The 22,769-nt window shown below is 41.8% G+C and overlaps 1 protein-coding gene across 7 annotated transcripts in view; it reads left to right on the plus strand.

Moving 5' to 3' along the window:
- The window catches only part of GNE (glucosamine (UDP-N-acetyl)-2-epimerase/N-acetylmannosamine kinase), a 74,171-nt gene extending 53,909 nt beyond the window's left edge, over positions 1–20,262 (plus strand). For 3 of the 7 annotated variants that reach the window (XM_057722204.1, XM_057722205.1, XM_057722208.1), the window contains 9 exons: positions 1,567–1,719; positions 3,853–4,065; positions 6,513–6,600; positions 9,006–9,216; positions 11,337–11,466; positions 11,832–12,053; positions 14,490–14,672; positions 17,381–17,497; positions 18,083–20,262. In XM_057722204.1, coding sequence (XP_057578187.1) covers positions 1,567–1,719; positions 3,853–4,065; positions 6,513–6,600; positions 9,006–9,216; positions 11,337–11,466; positions 11,832–12,053; positions 14,490–14,672; positions 17,381–17,497; positions 18,083–18,318 — 1,553 coding nt within the window. In that variant the 3' untranslated portion in view covers positions 18,319–20,262. The other 4 variants (XM_057722207.1, XM_057722206.1, XM_057722209.1 and 1 more) reach the window with 4 other exon arrangements.
- The last annotated feature ends 2,507 nt before the right edge of the window (positions 20,263–22,769 follow it).

Below are 22,769 nucleotides of genomic sequence, written 5' to 3' on the forward strand. Positions count from 1 at the left end.
ATTCACATTGTAGAAATACGCGTTATAGCGGGACCGACGTGTGCCTGTGGCCAGATTGCAGCATATACATAATGTTTGCATTTCCTTTACAGCAAAGACATCACTTTTATTGCGGTTCTTCTCCCCAGGTTTTTCATTCTCTTTGAAATAGTTTCTTTCTAATGGCCCCAGTCTGCATCTGGTAGATTATCTGAGTTTTTGTTGATCACATCTTTCTGTTTCTGATAGATGCTTTTAGGCCTTTAGGCCTTTTTTCTGTTTTGTACAAAAATGTAATAATTATATTCCCCACCCCACCCCCAGTTTAGAACATGATATGGGACCAATTTTTTTAGAAATAAAATTTTGGAGCCTGTAGCCTTTTTTTTTAAAATTAATTAATTTATTTTATTGGCTGTGTTGGGTCTTTTCTTGCGGTGCGTGGGCTTTCTTTGGTTGCGGTGAGTGGGGGCTACTCGGCATTGTGGTGCGCGGGCTCCTCATTGCCGTGGCTTCCCTTGCTGCGGAGCACAGGCTCTAGGTGCGTGGGCTTCAGTAGTTGCAGCACATGGACTCAATAGTTGTGGCTCATGGGCTCTACAGCGCAGGCTCAATAGTTGTGGCACACGGGCTTAGTTGCTCTGCAGCATGTGGGATCTTCCTGGAGCAGGGCGGGAACCCGTGTCCCCTGTATTGGCAGGCAGACTCTTAACCACTGCGCCACCTAGGAAGCTCCTGGAGCCTGGAGCCTTTTAAATCAAGTACCTCTGAAGATTCTTAGTAAAAATTTTCTGTTACCGTTAAATAGCAGTTGAAAAGTAACTGCTATTGGCTGAATTTGAGTTAATGAAACATGGTTCATGATAAAGTTGACCATTAAAATTAATATAAAGAAATGTATTCTTTCATTAAAAATAAGTAAGTAGAGCTCATTTTCAGTTGTATGGAATGATATAGGCCCTGTTGCAAAATGTTTTGTGTTCTTTGGCATAGCATGGTCCATCCAGATCCTTTATACACTTTACATTTTTGCTGAGGAACTGCCTTGGGATTTCAGCCTGAGGCTGAGTGAAACCTTTCTAGTCCTTTGAACAGTGTTAAAAACACTGGCGGTTTGTTGAATCTGGTGGGTGATAGTGGGGAAGCTCCTATGCATCATATGAAATTTATTTCATGCTCAGCCAACCTCTAAATGCCCTGATTTGCAACACATTATTACTCATTAATATTGCTGATAATTGATTAGAAACACTAGTTAGAAATTGGGAAGAATCGCATTTTTCTAATGCTTTGAAATATTTTGGATTTTAAAACAACAAAATCTAGTATCTGCTATTTAATGTATTTTGTTTGTGGTAGCAAGCACCTCTGTAAAATGTTAAGTTTGCTGAAGAATCCTTGGATTTGTTGCTGTAAGTTCTTATCGTTTGATCCGAATTTGGATGCCCTGCTTAGAATGTGACAAACTGTTTTTTCCTTAGAATTTTTAAAAGCATAGACTTTAGGGTCTTGCTTTTCAGAATTTCCTTCTTCCTCCTTTAAGATTCTTAACTAATGAAGCAATGTGGTTTGATTTTCTTTAAACAGGTGATGATGTAAAATCTAAAGATTACATTGTTGCACTACAGCACCCTGTGACCACTGACATTAAGCATTCCATAAAAATGTTTGAATTAACATTGGATGCACTTATCTCATTTAACAAGCGGACCCTAGTTCTGTTTCCAAATATTGATGCAGGTAATTGAACTTGAAAATGAAAGTATGCCACCTACCTTTCCAGTTTTATGTTTCTATTATGTCTTCTTTTGACTGACCTTCCTGTCTGTGCTCATCTTATCATTGAAGGCCATTCTATTCTGAAATGCATTCCGATTTCCAAGGGATCACCAATTTTTCAGTAGATTGAGGAGTTTGTAATATTACTGTCAAGACTAGTAGAAACTTAATAGGAAAGAAATAAATACTTAAAAAAAATCTCAAATCTCCATTCTAGTTTCATGTTTAGTCTCTTCCCTCCAGTTTCCATCAATAAGAAAACGCAATAGCAAGAGCTATAAACCTTAGAAGTTGAAAGAGTATCTCTAGGAAAGTAATGATCCTACTGACTGCAGTAAAATAGTCATTGTTTTTATTTCTTGCTCTCTTATTTATGTTAGCTACACCTTAATTTAATCTTGAGCTTAAGCAATTTAGGTCTCTAGTTCCCAACCAGTTGCTCCTTAAGCCTAACCTAACTGATCACCTACTGGTGGATGGAACCAGTGTTAGTAAGACCATCGGTTAATGGTAGGGATATGAGATATAAATGAGAAGTGTCAGAGCAAGGCCTGATACTGAGGGATTTTCAAATACTGGTTATTATTAGCTGATACCACTCGTTGCTGACCTTTTAGGCATTGTTTGGTAAAGGAGGCAGGACCCCTTCTCTGCAGTGCCAAGATGTCACCATCTTACGCTGAAAGAATCCTTCTCTTAGTGTGTCCTGAATAATCTTTTCTGTTGGGGGAACAAAGTAGGCTGTTAGTTGGAAAAATAATTTAAGAACCCCCAACCCAGATTTCATGAAGGTTATGTATCAATATTTCAAAAACCTTAATGTTTATTCTTTTTAATCCTTTAAATTTTTGTATAAATATTTATAATGCAATTATATCTCTTGTTCAGTATTCATTGTCAGTGATATTCTGTTTGTTATATACCTTCCTTATTGTATATACTTTAGAATTTGAGATATTTTACCCCTATGAAAGGAAATGGTCCCAGGAGTAGTGCCTAAATCAGTCTGCCACTCGCCTCTCCTTTTCACGGGTTTTTGATAAAATGTACACAAGGAACAACAGGGAAATAATCAAGGCATCACTTTCTCATTATCTGACTTAGCGCCCAGTTCCCTAATGTAGCATTCTCTGGAAAACAGGTTTAGTGCCTGTGGTTTAGATATAGGGCCAAAGAGAAGGCTTCATTTGAACCCAAATCTGAATCTTGGAATAGTAGCAGCTTCTGGCGTGCTGTGCACTACCACAATTATAGGTAATGACTGGCACGTTCTGGCAGGAGAGAAGTGGCAGGGCCTGCTCTAAGGAGTTAGACCCTGAGTCTGTTACCTACCTTGTCATATAGAGAAAGTTAAAAAGAGAACACATGCATGCCCAGCTTCTGTTAAATCCGTGGCTCCTGCACACTGGTGAACACGGTGTGGTCATTGTCCTGCCTTGTCACCGATCAGATTAGCTGCATTGCCTCCCTTGGTAGCAGCCACTAGGAAAGGGTGAGTAGAGAAGTAGGCAGAGAGGCATTGAATATTGTCTCCCCTTCATACATCTGTAACTTAAAAAAAAAAAAATCATGCATTTAAAATAAAATATCGGCCACAGTATCAGAATCTATCTGTATTTTTCTTGGAGCTTATTTAGTCCATGTAAGTGGGAGCGCTTACTGTCCTATAGAGCTGTTGTTAACGTAGATGTGAGCATAGCTGAGGCAGAGGCCCTCTGATCAGCTTGGTGTGTGGAGTTCGAGACCCTTCCATTTAGGAACTCCTGGCTTAAGAGATAGAGACTGTTGGCCTGTCTTGAGCTTCTTAATTGTTAAGGCAAAAGCTTTTATTGGGCTGTTAGTATTTGCTTTGTGGAATGCTGTTTGAAGAGACCCACTGCTGCTGTTTCAGTTTCTAGATGAGTTGAAGCAGAGGGCTGACCAGATGTTTTGGTTGTTCATCATTCATGAAAAGATCAGTAATTAAAATGACTATTTCCCTAATAACTGTTATGAGTTTTTATAGGGGAGATTTAAGTGGGGCTATACTTGCCAATGAAAATTGTTCCTTTATCTCATAAACCATTTAACAGTTGGTTCTTTTCACTTTCACAGGGAGCAAAGAGATGGTTCGAGTGATGAGGAAGAAGGGCATTGAGCATCATCCCAATTTTCGTGCAGTTAAACATGTCCCATTTGACCAGTTTATACAGTTGGTGGCCCATGCTGGTTGTATGATTGGGAACAGCAGTTGTGGGGTACGAGAGGTTGGAGCTTTTGGAACACCTGTGATCAACCTAGGGACACGTCAGATTGGGAGAGAAACAGGTATTTACCTTTGCTTATATTTCAACTGACTAGGTGTAATACATTTGTATGAGTTACTGCAAGGTATGCAGGTAGCAGTGCTGGCATACGTGTTTATCAGTAAGTGGGTGAATGAGGTTAATGACCAATTATAGCCTGAAAGCTATAGATAGCACACGATTACCAAATTTTTTCAGGGCTCTACTTACATTTTTGTTGTCATTGTTATATCAGAGCTAAGAGTTTCTTAGTTAATTACGGCCTCTGATGCCTGGGTTTAAGAGAGAATGTGGTTGAATGTGTTATAAGTATATGAATGCTAGTCTTTCATTTTCCTGGGCCCAGTAAAATGAAGAAGGGAATCAACAATAACTCTTACACTTTTGGGTTGAGCAGTGGGCGTGTTCTTTCTAATTTGGGAGGGGGTAGAATTAAGAGTTCTCTAATGTCCATGTTAATTTTGAGATGCCTGTTAGATATCAGAGTGGAGATGGCAGGTTAGCAGCTATACTGTTTCAGGGAGAGTTGAAGATACAAATTTGAGAGTGAATGCATATAGATGGTGTTTAGTTAGGATATCAGTTCAGCTGCTATAACAGAGAGACCCAAAATCATAGTGCCTGAAATAAGTTAGATTTTCTTTGTTTCTCACTGGTAAGTCATCAGTGACTTAGCCTCCATCTATCTTCTTGATGGTCTTGCTGTCAAGTGCAAATTTTAGCCATTGGGGAACTAGGAGAGGGGAAGATGTCCTTCCCTCTAAAAGCACAACTTGGAAGTTGCAAGTGTTTCTTCATACATCTTATCAGAATGTCGTCCGATGGCCACATCCAGCTGCAAGGGAAGCTGAAGAATACATATACTCTTTAGCTGGGTGATTGGATGCCAAGCTAAAAATTCTGCTCCTAGTACAAAGGATATTGAGGATGATGGCGCCCTCCGCCAGAAATGGTATTTAAAACCAAGGGATGAAATGAGATTACCCAGGGGGAACCTGGAAATGGGGAAGAGAATGGAGCCCAGGACCAAACTCTGGAGTCCTTCTGATGAAGAGGGAAGGGCCGGGAGGGAAGACTGAAAAGGAACTGCCAGAAAAGCAGGAGTGCGATATTAAAGCCCAGAAAAGAAAGGGTTTCAAGGAGATGGTGTTGAATGGTGCTGAGAGTTCAGATAGGATGTGAGCAGAGAAGTGAACATTTGATTTGGCACTGGGGTCTTCTATCAAAAGCAGTCTGTCCTTTCTGCCACCACTTACACAAACACATGCCCCTCCATCCTTTCCTTCTTACCTTCTTTACATTGGAACGTGTGGGGTCACCCCTGCCTACCCACTGCTCAGCCTTCTGCCTTGTCCTAAATCCCTACTCCTCTTGCCTTCTCAAGGACCTGTCAGTCATCCTTTCTCTTCCATGTATCTTTAGCCTCCTCAGCATTTAAACACGCGTAGGCCTCTGGTATCTTAAAAACTAAACAACACAAAACAACCCCTTCCCTGACCCCACACCTTTCTCCAGCTACCACCCTTTTGCTCTTCTCCTCTTCATAGCCAAGTCTGTTAAAAAACATGTCATTGTCACGTATTTACTCCCTCAAATTGGTCAGAAAATGTCCGGAGAGAAAGTGACTGCATCAGTAGCTGACTGGCTAATTGACTAACTGGCAACCTGGCCTGACCAGCTGATCCAACAACTGGCTCAGTAGATGGAAGGCAGGGCAGATGCAAAGAATGGATGTGCTGGATGACTAGATGAATGGCAAGTGGATACTGGATTTGTTACCTTATTTATTTCAATAAACAAACAAAAGCTTGATTTATTCTCTTTGGGAATAAAGGAACCTGTAGCCCTTAAGTATTTGTTATATGGAAATCTTGGCTGAGAGTGCTTTAAAAGGTGTAAAGTAGAAAAGTTCATCTCTCTAATGGAAGACGACTTGTTTGAAGCCTTCTGGGTTTCAGGGCTAATTATGAGCACGACACTGTTCATTTCTTTCTTTCTTTTTCTTTTTTTTTTATAAATTTATTTATTTCATTTATTTATTGGCTGTGTTGGGTCTTGGTTGCTGCACACGGGCTTTCTCTAGTTGCTGCGAGCAGGGGCTACTCTTCATTGTGGTGCGCGGGCTCCTCATTGTAGTGGCTTCTCTTGCTGTGGAGCACGGGCTCTGGGTGCGTGGGCTTCAATAGTTGCAGCACACGGGCTCTAGAGCACAGGATCTTGTTGTGGTGCATGGGCTTAGTTGCTCCGTGGCATGTGGAACCTTCCCAGAGCAGGGCTCGAACCCCTGTCCCCTGCATCGGCAGGCAGATTCTTAACCACTGTGCCACCTAGGAAGTCCTCTTTCTTTCTTTTTTTTCCTTTTAAAAAGTTTTATTGAAATACAATTAACATACAGTAGCCACTGTTCATTTCTATATTCTTCGGTTTCTCGCACTTCCGAATCACTGTAACGTCACTGGATTTACCTAGGGGAGAATGTCCTTCACGTCCGGGATGCAGATACCCAAGACAAAATATTGCAAGCGCTGCACCTTCAATTTGGTAAACAGTACCCTTGGTGAGTGCATACTTTTAAAGTGATTTAAAATGGGAGCTGCCTTGGGCACCATTTTCCTTCCTTCTTTCTTTCTTTCTTTTAAATTTATTTTTGTATATTTTTTTAATTTTTTAAAATTTTTAAAATTTTAATCTGTAAATTATCTTTAACATTGCTGTAACACAGTTTTCAATAACAATTCAGAGTACAACATTGGATAGGGAAAAAAAGTAAGTGGACTACTGGGCATATACACTGAGAAAACCATAATTCAAAAACAAACATGTACCACAATGTTCATTGCAGCACTATTTACAGTCGCCAGGACATGGAAACAACCTAAATGCCCATCAACAGATGAATGGTAAAGAAGATATAGCACATAGATACAATGGAATATTACTCAGCCATAAAAAGAAACGAAATTGAATTATTTGTAGTGAGGTGGATGGACCTAGAGACTGTCATACAGAGTGAAGTAAGCCAGAAAGAGAAAAACAAATACGTATGCTAACGCATATAACGCAGTCTAAAAAACTGTACTGATGAACCCAGTGGCAGGGCAAGAATAAAGATGTAGATGTAGAGAATGGACTTGAGGACACAGCTGAGGGGGGAAGGGGAAGCTGGGATGTAGTAAAAGAGTAGCATTGACATATATACACTACCAAATGTAAAATAGATAGCTAATGGGAAGCTGCTGCATAGCAAAGGGAGACCAACTCAGTGATGGGTGATGACTTAGAGGACTGGGATAGGGGGCGTGGGAGGGAGGCTCAAGAGGGAGGGGATGTGGGCATATATGTATAAATGCAGCTGATTCACTTTGTTGTACAGCAGAAACTGGCACAACACTGTAAAGCAATTATGCTCCAATAAAGAGCTGAAAAAAAAAGTGGAAAACAATTTATTTATAAGAAGAAAGGGAGAAAGGCGTTTTGAAATCATGAAGACGATTCTACTGGTTTCCTCCTTGATCATAACAGCTTCCATACACTGAACGGGGCATTGTGCCAGACATTTTATATACATTATCTTACATAACCCTTCCAATGACCTGTGATACAACTATTATTACTTCCATTTTACAGGAACAAAACTGTTGATCTGAGCAGTTAAGTTACTTCTGCAAGTTTAAAAGTCTAGCAAGTAGCAGAGCAGGGTCTTACAGTCTTTGCATTAGACCTTACAGCCTCAAACAAGTCTTAGATGGGCTTTCTTCTTTTTTTTTTTTCCCTCTTCCCTGTGTCCTTAAGTCCATTCTCTATGTCTGCATCTTTATTCTTGCCCTGCCACTAGGTTCATCAGTACAGTTTTTTTTAGATTCCACATATATGCATTAGCATATGGTATTTGTTTTTCTCTTTCTGGCTTACTTCACTCTGTATGACAGACTCTAGGTCCATCCACCTCACTACAGATAACTCGGTTTCGTTTCTTTTTATGGCTGAGTAATATTCCATTGTATATATGTGCCACATCTTCTTTATCCATTCATCTGTTGATGGGCATTTAGGTTGCTTCCATGTCCTGCTATTGTAAATAGTGCTGCAGTGAACATTGTGGTATACGTATCTTTTTGGATTATGGTTTTCTCAGGGTATATGCCCAGTAGTGGGATTGCTGGGTCATATGGTAGTTCTATTTTTAGATTTTTAAGGAACCTCCATACTGTTCTCCATAGTGGCTGTATCAATTTACATTTCTACCATCAGTGGGCACGATTTTCAAGCTGTTTTGTCATCCTAACAGCACTCTCATTCTACGTCCTTAAGGGTCCCTATCTGCTGGTGAGACAGGGCTTGCTAATATACCCCCTGTTACTCTACCAAGTGTTCCAATGGAGAATAATTTATTTGTCTCAATTAATATAGCACTTCTGCTAGGAAATACTGCTTTACCCTATTTTGAATTTCTATAAGTATTAGAAAGTAATATAACTGATTTTCTTTAAAAACAGTATAGTTCAGCATTTTAATTTAGACTATCCTTTGTTTCAAATTAATGAGGTTTTCCTTTATTTGAATCTTTTTTCTGAAAATAATTCCCCTCCCCCACAAAAGTAAAGATAAAAACCAAAAAAGCAAAAAAAAAAAAATTTTTTTTTTTTACTGTCCCAAACTGTGATATATTCTGAAATTGGCTTAACAAAGATAATTTTTCTTTGCTCTTACTGGCATTTTGTTAATGCTATCTCAGGATGGAAATAGTTGTATTTCAACCAACAGTGGTTTTTGATATTCCATTGATAATATGAAGGTATTTAGTTAGTGTTGCTGAAGAGATTCAGATGTTGTTATTTTAAAAGGAAGAAGCCCAAACTATTTATTACTTGAAGTTTCAGATTCCAATAATACTATGTCCTCAATGTAACTTAATATGTACAAGAGAAACGTTTAATTTAATTGACTTTTTGGACATTGCAGTTCAAAGATATATGGGGATGGAAATGCTGTTCCAAGGATTTTGAAGTTTCTCAAATCTATTGATCTTCAAGAGCCACTACAAAAGAAATTCTGTTTTCCTCCTGTGAAGGATAACATTTCCCAAGATATTGACCATATTCTTGAAACTCTAAGTGCTTTGGCTGTTGATCTTGGCGGGACGAACCTCCGAGTTGCAATAGTCAGCATGAAGGTAAAATAACTCCTAATGTCAACTTAATATCCCACATGAGTCGTTGATTTTTAAAAAGTGTAATTGGAAGGCAGGACTAGAAACATACATAAGAGCTCATAATCATTTGCCCACAGTATTGACTTTCAGATCCATTACAATGTGTGTATGACTATTTTACTAATCACTAACATTTTAAAGAGGTAAAATTATCAGGGAATCCAGGTTAGCAGACTTGAGTTGACAGTGGGAGACCCTTAGGCACCAGAGAGAGCACCTGCCACCCAGGAGACCTGAGATTCTGTACTCGGTAACAGCTTGGAGTGTGGAGAACGTTGATTACTCTCACTACCCAGGGAGGGGTATCTGCAAATGGTGGGGGGAATTGCTTCTCCTCTAGATCATGATTTTGGTTAAGTACAGCATACCTTCAATCTCTTAACCAAACCATCACCACAGTGTTGACGGAGCCTTTATGAAACACCAAACTGTCCATGTTGAAATGATCTCTGATGACTTAATAAGGAAGAATAAACCTGCCAGAAAAGTCTTTGTTTGAAACATTGTAGATGTATGAAGTTTCAGGAGTCCATGAGAAATACAGAGGATTTTAAACACAAAGTTGTTTAGATCAAATAAAGAAAAGCAAAACAAAACATGATTTTATCTAGTGAAGCCAAAAGGCCTCCTTTATAAATACTCTTTAAAAAGTATTAATAGAAGAGTATTCTCTTAACATAAAGATGATATATTCCATATTCATGGCGCACACCTTCTGTAGTGGCATTTCTAGAGGCATTCCTATTAAAATCAAGTGGAAAAGAAGGATGTTTTCTGCAACATTATTTAACATAATTCTCAAAGTTTGGAGGGAATAAAGCAAGGAACAAACAGCAAAAATGGCGATTGTGGACAGGGTAAAACAACAAATATTACTTACAGACAATATGGATAAACCAACAAGCTTGTAGAATTAATAACACAATTGAGTAAAATGGCTAGATATTATGATAAATATATAAATATCAATAACTTTTTACTTATATGAAATTGTAGGTAAAGATTTGAGTTTTTCTGTAGGTGAGTATTTGTCAACCTTGATTACACATTAGTGTTATCTGGAAACTTTAAAAAATATATCAATGCCTGGCTCCCAACCCAGACTAGTTAGATGCCGGCCTCTGGGGGTAGGGACCAGGCATCAATATTTGTTCAGAGCTGCCCAGGTGACTCTGATGTACAAGGAAGGCTGAGAAGCACAACTAAGTTTATTTTTAATGACAGTCATTAGTGACAACTTTTACCCTTGTAAATGGATAGAAATCCATTCATAACAGAAGAGTGGAAAAAGAGACTCTATTTAGAACAACAACAGAACTTCTAAGAATAAAGTTTTCTGGTTTAGAAAACCAGAAAATGTGATCTATATAAAGAAAATCTAAAGATTTTACTATAAAATATAAAGGCTTGAAAAATGTCCTGGATGGGAGTGCTGAGTATTTTTTAAATGTCAGTACTTTCCAAATTGAATTATGAGTTTAACATAATTCTGGTCAACATTTCAGTGAGGTTTTTTAAAGTTTAACAACATTATTCTGAAATTTACTTAAAATAATACACAAGTGAGAAGAGCAAAGAAAAAAATTTAAAAACAGGAATAATTAGGAGGGACTATCCCTGACTGGTATTGAAACGTATCACCAGGCACCGTAGTTTAAACACATGGGTCCATGCCATTATTGACTTCAGTTATGGCAGATGGTTAAAGCTGAGCTACTTAGGACATTCAGTTGCTTCCGTATTTAAACAACGAAATTTTGTCAACCTGAAAGCGTAAAATAGGACCTTTTAATGAAGATTCAGATTAGCCAACATTCACCTTATGCTTAAGAGAGGGCCCGTCTGCTTGGCTGTGGAGTTGTCATTGCTTCAATGCCATATGCCAGGTTGGCTTCCCAGGAAGCTGCTTGGGTGTATCCCAGGGCTGGTCCAAGCCAGACAGTGGCTCCCTTCCCAGGCAGTCATCTGAATCTGCAGTACTGTCCTAGAGCAATGTCTGATTTATCATGAAGAAGGTCAAAGCTTCACTGCTGTGCTCTTTAGCTAAGACCCGTGAGACAGATCTGTTTTTTCTCTTTTAGGGTGAAATAGTTAAGAAATATACTCAGTTCAATCCTAAAACCCATGAAGAGAGGATTAACGTAATCCTACAGATGTGTGTAGAAGCTGCAGCAGAAGCTGTAAAACTGAACTGCAGAATTTTGGGAGTAGGTGAGATTGTAAATTACATATTCAAGCAGTGTTCATTTTAATGTACAAAGTTTGCTGTGTTCTGATGCATAACGGAACATCAGGTCCCTGTCTGCCCTGTGTGTAGATGGCTCCAGGTCCTGTCTGTTGGCCCCAAGCACGGGGTCTTCCTGGGACCCCAACAAACATTGTGAGAGAAGCATTGATGGAACTGTCAGTCCATGGGGAGCCACAGATTTAGCTCAGAACTACCTTACATTTCCTTACAGTCTTTAGTAACGTTTGTTTTAGGAGATCTTGGGTGAATTAATTTGTGTTCCGAGCTCAGAAAGTCAGCACATTTTTCTCATCAGAATTATTTTCCTTGTGTTTGTGGTGGAGCTCAGGCATTTCCACAGGTGGCCGTGTAAATCCTCGGGAAGGAATTGTGCTGCATTCAACCAAACTGATTCAAGAATGGAACTCTGTGGATCTCAGGACCCCCGTATCTGACACTTTGCATCTCCCCGTCTGGGTAGACAATGATGGCAACTGTGCTGCCCTGGCAGAAAGGAAATTTGGCCAAGGAAAGGGCCTTGAAAACTTCGTGACACTTATCACAGGCACAGGTAAGAGGAGTAGAGAAGGCTGCTTCAGCAGCTAGGGTGTGTGTTGGGGCACGTGCCTTTACCACTCAGCCAGGCAGTTTACAGCTCTGCTTTCCGCTTCACTTCCTGCTTGAGTAGAGCCTGAAGGTGAGAGCTGAAGGCCCGCCCAGGTCTTTTCTGAGCGTGTGCCTGGCCCTGTGCATGCATGTGGCCTTCTAAATTCCTAGGAATTGTCCGCGCTATTGAAAGCCCTTATTCCCCACACCTTCTCGTTGCTCATTCCCCAGCTTTCTCTCCCCCCCTTTGGTTAGTGTATTGTTTGTCGCCGCTGTCGCCCATTGCCCTAGGCCGTAGAGACTGATGAGTATGTTTTGCCTTTAAATGTCTTTGATGAGTGCCCCCCGGGTAGCCCCTCGCCCTGGGAGAATTCTGAGGCCGGGGAGATAAAGGCAAGCCCTTCGAGGCGGTCCTCCGGGAGCTACCAAGCAAGTCAAAACAAGCCACCAGTTTTTCTGAGAATGAGGTTCACGCTGCTCGCTCCAGTTTTGCCATCTGTACTGGGAATATAGGCTGTTATTCAAGGCCATCGCCAAGCTGGGGGGTGAGGGATGGGGGTGAAGGGACCGGAAAATGCCAGCAAGCTCTTACTGAGGTTCAGCTGTTTTTTTCTTGATTAATTATTCCCGTTTGTTGGAAACTTTTGGTTAGTTTCCAGAGTTCCAAAAAAGTGGATTCTGACAGTTTTTGCCAGTTTATTCATTGTTTTAGTGGAAAGATGGGCTTTTGGAGTTCCCTACTCCACCACTTTTGCTGATACCCGGATTTGTTTTTTAAGTGAGGAAACAGACTCAGCTAGTCAGTGTTCAAGGCAGCACTTGGTCCCGCATATGCCTAACTTCAAGCCGTGTGTACTCTTTTTAAAAAAAAAATAAATTTTTTTGGTTTTATTTATTGGCTGCGTTGGGTCTTCGTTGCTTCACACAGGCTTTCTGTAGTTACGGAGAGCAGGGGCTACTCTTTGTTGTGGTGCGCAGGCTTCTTATTGCCATGGCTTCTCTTGTGAAGCACAGGCTGTAGGCGTGTGGGCTCAGTAGTTGTGGCGCACAGGCTTAGTTGCTTTGTGGGATGTGGGATCTTCCCAGAGAGCCTGTGTCCTCTGCGTTAGCAGGCAGATTCGTAACCACTGTGTCACCAGGGAAGCCCCTGTATGTACTCTTAAACTCTGCATTATACTACTTCCCTGTGCTGAGCTCATAGTCTCGGACACAGTTTTAGCAAGCTTGGGTATCATTGCCTAGTTCAGAGCAGTGATAACTTGCAGATTAGAGGAGTGAAGGCTGAGGAGTAGTTGCCACAAGAAGTAAGAGATGGCAGGACAGCTCTAAAATGCAGAGCCTATTAAGGCAAAATGCCCTTTACCCCTTACTAACTCCTCAATGACATAACAAAAATAGTCATTGCTATTTATAATTCTTGAATCGTAGATTTTTAGACATGGTGGCATTAAGAAGAGGCAAAACCATATTTCATGTTCTTTGTTTAAGAAAGCAGCTGGTGTATGAAACCTTTTAGAAAGATTGTCTTGGGTTTCTCCCAAAGCAGAGCCTAAGACAGGAAGTTTGGTGTGGGTATTTTATTTTGGAGGTGATTCTGAGAAGCAGGAGTGGGAGAGTGGAAGAGTGGAAAAGAGTAGGAGAACCATTAGAGGATGCATTATCAAAGTTGCCTTGAGGGCAGTGGGGGCTGAAATCTACCAGAACCTCCCAGGAAGTCTGCAGAATCCCACCCAGAGTTGTCCACTTAATCTGCTGGCTCCTGTCTCTTGTTAGAGGGTGGCCTCTGGGGACTGTGCTTGCATGGCTGCTAGGCTGTTACTTGAGTGTCAGAGGACTTGCTGAGAACCAAGTTGAAATCATAGTGAGCCAGGCAGATGCAACACAGGGCATTGGAGGATCAGCTAAAAATGTTTCCATCCAAGGGACTTCCTGGGTGGCTCAGTGGTTAAGAATCCGCCTGCCAATGCAGGGGAACATGGGTTCGATCCCTGCTCCAGGAAGATCCCACATGCCACAGAGCCACTAAGCCCGTGAACCACAACTATTGAGCCCATGTGCTGCAACTACTGAAGCCTGCATGCCTAGTGCCCGTGCTCTGCAACAAGAGAAGCCACCGCAATGAGGAGCCCGTGCACCACAATGAAGAGTAGCCCCCGCTCACTGCAACTAGAGAAAGCCCATGTGCAGCAACAAAGACCCAACACAGCCAATAAATAAATTAAAAAAAATATTTCCATCCAAAATGATTCCAGGTCAAGTTTTGGTATTTAGTAAGCTGCAGCTGTCTAGGAAAGTAGGCACCATATACAGCCTCACATTGCAAAGCTCTGCTGAACACAGGCGGCACTGCCCTGGCACAGCGCTCCTTCTCAGGTGCAGTGATTGTCGTCTCTCGCTGTAGGGATCGGCGGGGGGATCATCCATCAGCACGAACTGATCCACGGCAGCTCCTTCTGCGCCGCGGAGCTAGGCCACATCGTGGTGTCCCTGGACGGGCCTGACTGCTCCTGTGGAAGCCATGGGTGTATTGAAGCATATGCCTCTGGAATGGCCTTGCAGAGGGAGGCAAAAAAGCTACATGACGGTCGGTTTCTTTCACCTGAGGAATTAAATAGCCAAATGGTAGACAAGGACTTCAAAGTAGATATTCCAAAGAGAGCTGAACGGCTGAAGCCAGAGCTTCTAACCTTTTCGCTCCCTGGAGGAAAATCAGGGCTCCGCATACTGCAGCTCCCAGTCTCCTTGGTCCTGACCCGTTTTATCACGCTTCCTCTCCAGCAGTGGAGGGGGGCAGCCAGGGTCTTGAGCTCTAGGATAACAGGGGAGATGTCTTTCATTTTTGTCCTCTCAGGCCCTAGCACAGGTTGGGTACCTGATACAGATTTTAACGGAGTATTAAATGAACATATTACAGTTTTTCAAATCTGAGAGGTTTATCTGAATTACAGCTGTTTCTCGACATGTTATCAAAGTCAGGACAGTTTCTAGTCTAATGCAAGAGGGAGTTATTTAATACCATTACAATATAGTGTGTCAAGTGCAATGGGAATGATAGCCAAGGAACATAGATGCATACAGGAAGGACACCAGTGTCCCTCCCCACCCTCTCTGTACAGGGAAGGGAACGTTAGGGTGCTGTCCTGGGAGCTGAGAGTCGGGGTAAACAGAACTCGAGGCACGTTTGTATGAGCCAGGGAGCACTTCTAAGCCTAGGAAGCAGTGGTTTGGTGTTGGTGCATGAGGGCAAGGCTGCGTAGCACAGTGTCGCAAGCAGTGAGCCAGGACCGGCAGCTGATGGGGAAGCCTCTGTAACATCTTAGGGAAAAGACATAGAGCCAAGTTTTAGATGCTCTACCAAACTTTTGTTTTCTAGGGGGGAAATGATAGTTGAATGGAGGGTGGCTTTAAGGAGGACAGTTCTAGCGTGACTTGCAGTTTTCTGGGTGGACAGCTTTGGGGTTAGGAACCTAAGAGGAGGAACTGGGTCTGGCAGAAGCTGACAGTTGGGAACCCGTGGGACATGCAGGTGGGAATGCTCAGGAGGCCGCTGGCCACAGGGGCCTGATGCTCAGGCGAGGTGACTGGGCTGGAAGTAGGGATTTGGAATCATCGGCGTTGAGGTTGTCATTAAACCTGTGAATGAGACCTGGAGTGAGACGAGAGTTGAGGGTGGAATCCTGTGAAACATCAGCACTCGAGGGCAGGGAGGAAAACCAGGAAAGGGTAAACTCACAGGAACCAAAAAAGGGGGTGTTTGAGGGGAGAGAGTAGTGGGTAGTGTCAGGTGCTGAGTAAGAGGAAACCAGAAAGTTCATTGGCTTTGACGGTGAGGAAGGACATAATTTTTGAAGCCCTGAAAACACTGTTTATTTTTCAGGCTTGTTTTTATCATCACCCCCCACTAAGGAGCCTAAATGTTCAGACATTTTTTCCTAATCATCCCACCCCATGAAACTTTAATACCACAGATATGTTGTTTATCTGTTTATGTGCTGTCTGTATAAAAAGAGAATTTTTTTGCCCCCAAGAACCAGTTTTTGCCCCCATGGGGGGTAAATGCATGCCTTAAATAGAAAGTTGTTCAGTCAAGCGGTGGGAGCAGAAGCCTACCTACCCTCAGTAGGAGGGAAGAAGTGCTTTGAGGGCGTGGAATCTGGGAGCTCGAGTCGATGGAAGGGAGACAGAGGGAGTGGAAGTGAGGGTTGAGAACGCAGGAGAGGAAGGGTGGAGGAGCCCTTACAGAAAGGCCCTGGGGTGGGAGGAAGAGATGAGCTGCAAAGCCCGGGTGGAGGGCACAAGAGAAGGAGAGGAGCCAGGGTGTGTGAACACAGACCTGTTTATAGGCAGGGGCAGAAGAGTAAGGGAGTTCCTGCCTGGAGGTGTCCTTTATCTGAGAGGTCAGAAATACGGAAATCTTTTGATAGTGAGTGCAGGGATTGACAGTCTGAGAAGATGAAGGCTGAGAAGGGCAATGAATGGGAATGGGAGAGAGTGGCCAGGGCAGCTGGGAGGGCCCCTGAAGATAGGAGACCACCAGTTGGTGTCTAGGTAGCTGTCTGCTTGGTTGGGATTTTCTCCCATCAGAGCCCCGGTAATAGCAGGTGAGGAGGGAGACTGATCTGGGTTGGTAACTGGCAGTGTGCGGGCAGAAAGACAGGACTCTAGATAACAACAGAAACATCTACTGTTCTTTTAGCATTTACTCTGGCCAGCACTTGAGTATTTATGTCCATTTTCTCATTTAATCCCTAAAAGAATCCCTAGTGTAAGTATCATTACTGCAGTCTTAGAAGAGAAACGTGGAGGTGATGCGACATGGACAGGGTAGTGCAGCCAGCGGTGGCAGAGCTGACAGCTGAACCCAGGTTGGTCCCTTTCTGAGGCGCTGTGCCTTCCTGCCACTGTGGGGCAGTAGCAAATAATGCAGCCTTGCATTGGGGATAGATAAGGAAGGAGATGAATGCAGAGGAGTTCTGGTAATTTGTGAGAAAAAACATTTCAAGACTGTTTAATGTGGAAGGGAGAAGTGAGGGAGGCTCTGGTCAGAGTTTAGGATTTTCCAGTTAGAGAAGTTCTGGATGATATAGAACCAGGCAGCAAGAGGGCAGCAGAGGCCTTTGGCAAATGTGTATGGATATTTACAAATGATAAAAAGCTTTGCAAATGTGAAAAGAGATTATCTTCTTCCTGCTTGGGGGCTTGCTGCCCACAGGTACAGTTGTAAGCGTGGCCTTCCCATGGGGCTGCCGCAGATCGTGAATGACTGCTTCTTCTCACCTCTGCTCCAAACAGAAGACCAGCTTTTGGTGGAAGGGATGTCAGTGCCAAAAGATGAAGCTGTGGGTGCACTCCATCTCATCCAAGCTGCAAAACTTGGCAATGCAAAGGCCCAGAGCATCTTGAGAACAGGTGAGCGTGTGGCTCTGGACAGCTCTGCTGCGGCCCCGGGGGTGGGGGGTGTGAGTCCTCAGAAGGCCCAGGGCTCCCGCAAATGCCCAGCTGCCCTCAGGACCAGTGCTCTGGAATGTCTGTCCAGAGGTACTTTTACTGCTTACTGAGACAAACAAGGAATTGCATTCAAGGTACTTGGCAGCATTGCCTTTTTAAACAGGTTTTTATTTTAGAACTATGAAAAAACTACTTGTTCATTTTCCTGGAAATTTAGAGAAATATAGGAGAGTAAGAAAAAGTATCTTTTAGTTTTACTGTTCAGAGATATCAGCTATTAACATTTCATTCCATCTTTTTTTTTTTTTACATAGTTGAGATCATATAGTATAGTATATGTACATATTATGCCCAGCTCTTTTCATTTCAGAGTATCACATAATCATCTTTTTGTATTAAGGATAAATGATAAGAACTTTAAAAGCACTGCTTCCCATGAGGTAGCGCGAATGAACTATTCCTGGCTGGTGCTCTTGTGCACCTTCCTCTTTGACTTTGGACTTGGCTCTCTCCCCGAAACTTATTTAAATTTCTGTTTTCCTGTAGCTGGAACAGCTTTGGGTCTTGGGGTTGTGAACATCCTCCACACTATGAATCCTTCCCTTGTGATCCTCTCTGGAGTCCTAGCCACTCACTATATCCACACTGTCAAAGACGTCATCTGCCAGCAAGCCTTGTCCTCGGTTCAGGACGTGGACGTGGTGGTTTCGGATTTGGTGGAACCCGCCCTGCTCGGCGCTGCCAGCATGGTTTTGGACTACACAACTCGCAGGATCTACTAGGCCTCCCAGGAGCGGAACAAGACTCAAGAGCTCCTTGGTGGAATCAGGCCGTCTTCTAGATGAGTATTGCTTAAAAGGCAAATTTGGTATTTAAATTTGTTATTTGGCAGGCGACTTTGGCAGAGAAGTTTTTGCTTTTAGTCTCCTCTTCCAAAGTCACTTTTCCCAACCCATTTTTGTAGATGCTGCTCCTTCTGGGGTCATTTCGGCTCAAACCTTGTCACAATCTTTTGTGCCAAAAGGAGCTACAGTAGTAGCCGAGGAAGCCTTAGGACTCTGCTTACTAGAGGTACCACTTAGACCTGCACGCCTTGCTTAGGGTGTGACTTTGATACTGGAGTTTGGACTATTAATCCTTCCTCCTCTGACCCTAAATTCAGAACACAGAAAGGGATCCAGTCAGGGAACAGAAGGAAATTTCACCATGAAGGGCTTAAGTAAACGTTTAAAAGCAGTTTTATTGAGGTATTTTTTAAAGTGCACAATTTGGTAAGTTTTGACGTATATACCTATGAAACCATGGCCACAGTCAAGACACCAGGCCTATCTCTCACCCCCAAATAGTACTTGTTGAAAGATGTTATTTGCTATTACTCTCTCAGAATCTTGAGCAACTTTAGATCAGGGATCTGAATTACAGTGGCCTTAGTGACCTTGTCCTTATCTCCTTAAGGACAGCTGAGAAGCCACTAGGACTTATAGCCTCTGAAAGGAGATTAACCATCACAGAAGGATCGTTACTGACAAGCAGACACCTCTCCCTTGAATAGCTTTTCCTGCAATGTTGACTATGACCCTGGAGTGTTAAGGCAGTGTTTGTTTGTGTCATACCTAGAGCCCACATCTGTGACTCTGGATTCTGGCTAAATAAGATTCCACACTCGCACTGGTGTCAAGATACAAAGGCCAAGTTTCTTGTTATCAGTTTCAACCTGGAAGAAATACTAATAGCCACCATTTATTAAGTGCCTAGTGTGTGCCAGGCTCTGAACTTGGTGCTTCATATACATTATTCTAAATTCTCACAACCAGTAAGGTAGGTGTTTTAATTCCCATTTTATAGAACCCCAGACTGTCTTAAGTGGTGTGCCTAAAGCCACGTGGCTAATGAGTCTTAAAGACAGGGTTTGTCCTGGGTCCCTCTGTGCTTTTTCTGCTAAGCCACACAACCTCTATTCATATTAACAACTTCCAGAGTGCAAATATATTCTGATTTATTCCAGGCTACCAAAAGCTTTCACAAGAATATCTCATTAGCAAGTGAATGGATTTATCCTTGACACTATCTCTCAGTGCTGAACTGAATAAAATATTCCTGTATGCTGTGGAAATTTTGCCGGTACATATTTGTTCTAGTGACAGGTTTTTATGGGTACTTTTAGATGATCTAAAAAAGCATATGCGTATGTTTTTCAGATTATTATTTTAGGAAAACCTGAAGGTTTCTACAACATATTTAGTGTTCACATATAGTATAAAGGAATCAAGTTTGCATTTGAATTCCTTCCTTCCTGGTGGGTTAATGTGAATAGATAGGTGGGCTGATTCCTAGAACTCTATCAGCTCTGAAATAACCTCCAGGTCCTGGTTGAACATTCCATGTTGATTCCTGGGAAGGAAGCTAGTTGGCTTGGCCATCAGTGTCTGGGGCAAGTCAGTGTACTGTGAAGGGGCATCAGTTGTTCCTTGGTGAAATCTACAACCACTGTGCACACCAGACAGTTGCACTGCTACCAGGTTTCACACCAAATATTTGGAAGGATGATACTGAATCTAAAACCAAATCTTAGTTTTTATTAAATTCATGGAAAGGCTAATATATTTGAACATAATTATTACATCTAGCTAAATGATCACATCTTAATTTATTTTAATGTAAATATTTTTATGTTACTGTTCTGAGCCAAATTCTATGGAAAAAATAAACATATTTCCTTGCGAAAATCCTGACATTTTTGTATTTTGTTTTATTCTTAATTAACTCATTAGCTAAAAGCATTTCCCTTCCCCAGAGAGATTTGTTGTGCTGCTTACTTTTTGGAGGTTATAGAACTACTTTAAGGCATTTAATATTGATTTAACAACCCCCCCCCCCCCCCCACTTGTGGCAACCACCAATCTATTTTCTATCTATGAGCTTGGTTTTGTGTTTACATTCTACATATAATAAGTAAGATCATATGGTATTTGTCTTTCTTGATCTGATTTATTTCAGTTAGCATAATGCCCTCAAGGTCTATCCATGTTTCACAAGCGGCAAGATTTCATTTTTTTTAATGGCTGAATACTATTCTGTCATATATATTTACACCACATTTTATTTATCCATTCATCTGTTGATGGATACTTAGGTGGTTTTCGTATCTTGGCTATGGAAATAACGCTGCATAGAAGAGTGTGTGTATCTTTTTGAGTTAATGTTTTTTTGTTTTCTTTAAATACCGAGAATTGGAATTGCTGGATCATAAGGAAGTTCCATTTGAAATTTTTGGAGGAACCTCCATACTGTTTTCCACAGTGGCTGCATCAGTTCCATTCCCACCAACAGTGCACAAGGGTTCCCTTTCTCCACCTCCTCTCAAATGTGAAGTATCTCGTGGTTTTGATTTTCCCTGATGATTAGTGATATTGAGCACCTTTTCATTTATCCATTGGCCAGCTGTATGTCATCTTTGGATAAATGTCTATTCAAATCCTCTGCTTTATTTAATTTATTGGCTGTGTTGGGTCTTCGTTGCTGTGTGCAGGCTTTCTCTAGTTGAGGGGAGCGGGGGCTACTATTCATTGTGTGCAGGCTTCTCATTGCTGTGGCTTCTCTTGTTGCAGAGCAGGCTCTAGGTGCGGGGGCTTTAGTAGTTGCGGCATGTGGGCTCAATAGTTGTGGCTCACGAGCTCTAGAGCACAGGCTCAATAGTTGTGGTGCGTGGGTTTAGTTGCTCTGTGGCATGTGGGATTTTCCCGGACCACGGATCAAACCCATGTCCCCTGCATCGGCAGGCGGATTCTTAACCACTGTGCCACCAGGGAAGCCCCTCCTCTGCTTATTTTTAAGTTGGATTGTTTTTATGCTGTTGAGTTGTATGACTTCACATATTTTGGATATGAACCCCTTATTGTATGATTTGCAAATATCTTCTTTCAGTAGGCTATCTTTTCATTTTGTCGATGGTTTCTTTTGCTGTGCAGAAGCTTGTTAGTTTAATGTAGTCCCACTTATTTTTGCTTGTTGCCTTTGCTTTTGGTATCAGATCCAAAAAATCATAAGACTGATGTCTGGGAGCATACTGCCTGTGTTTTCTTCTAGGATTTTTATGCTTTCAGGCCTTACAGTCAAGTCTTTAATCCATTTTGAGTTAATTTTTGTGTTGGTAATAAGATAATGGTCCAGTTTTCCCAACACCATTTATTGAAGTGACTACCTTGACTGTATACTCTTGGCTCCTCTGTCATATATTAACTGACCATATATGCGTGGGGTTTCTTTCTGGACTCTCTATTCTGTTTCATTGATCTCTGTTTTTATGCCAGTACCATATTGTTTTGATTACTATAGCTTTCTAATATGGTTTGAAATCAGGGAGAGTGAAGCTTCCAGCTTTGTTCTTTCTCAAGATTGTTTTGACTATTCAGGGTCTTTTGTGTTTCCATATAAATTTTAGGATTATTCTATTTTGGTGGAGAATGCCACTGGAACTGTTTTCTTTTTTATTTAAATTTATTTATTGGCTGCATTGGGTCTTTGTTGCTGCACACAGGCATTCTCTAGCTGCAGCAAGCATGGGCTACTCTTCATTGTGGTGCACAGGCTTCTCATTACAGTGGCTTCTCTTGTTGCAGAGCATGGGCTCTAGGTGCGTGGGCTTCAAAAGTTGCGGCACATGGGCTCAGTAGTTGTGGCTTGTGGGCTTTAGAGCATAGGCTCAATAATTGTGACACATGGGCTTAGTTGCTCCGTGGCATGTGGAATCTTCCCGGCCCAGGGATCGAACCCGTGTCCTCTGCATTGGCAGGCGGATTCTTAACCACTGCGCCACTGCGCCACCTGGAATTTTGATAGGGACTACACTGATCCTGTAGATTGCTTTGGATAGTATGGACATTTTAACAGTATTAATTCTTCCAATCCATGAGCATGGGGTCTGTTTGTCAGACACTGATGAAAGAAACTGAAGTTTTCAGTGTACAGTTCTTTCACCCCCTTGGTTATATTTACTCCTAGGTATTTTATTCTTTATGATGCAATTGTAAATGGGATTGTTTTCTTAATTTCTGATAGTTTGTTATTAGTGTACAGAAATGCAACAAATTTCTGTATACTAATTTTGTATCCTACAACTTCATTTATTAGTTATTAGTAACAGTTTTTTGGTGGAGTCTTTCGGGTTTTTAATATGTAAAATCATGTCATCTATAAATAGTGACAGTTTTATTTCTTCCTTTCCAATGTGGAT

The sequence above is a fragment of the Hippopotamus amphibius genome, chromosome 2, assembly GCF_030028045.1.
Source record: "Hippopotamus amphibius kiboko isolate mHipAmp2 chromosome 2, mHipAmp2.hap2, whole genome shotgun sequence".
Classification (NCBI taxonomy): domain Eukaryota; kingdom Metazoa; phylum Chordata; class Mammalia; order Artiodactyla; family Hippopotamidae; genus Hippopotamus; species Hippopotamus amphibius.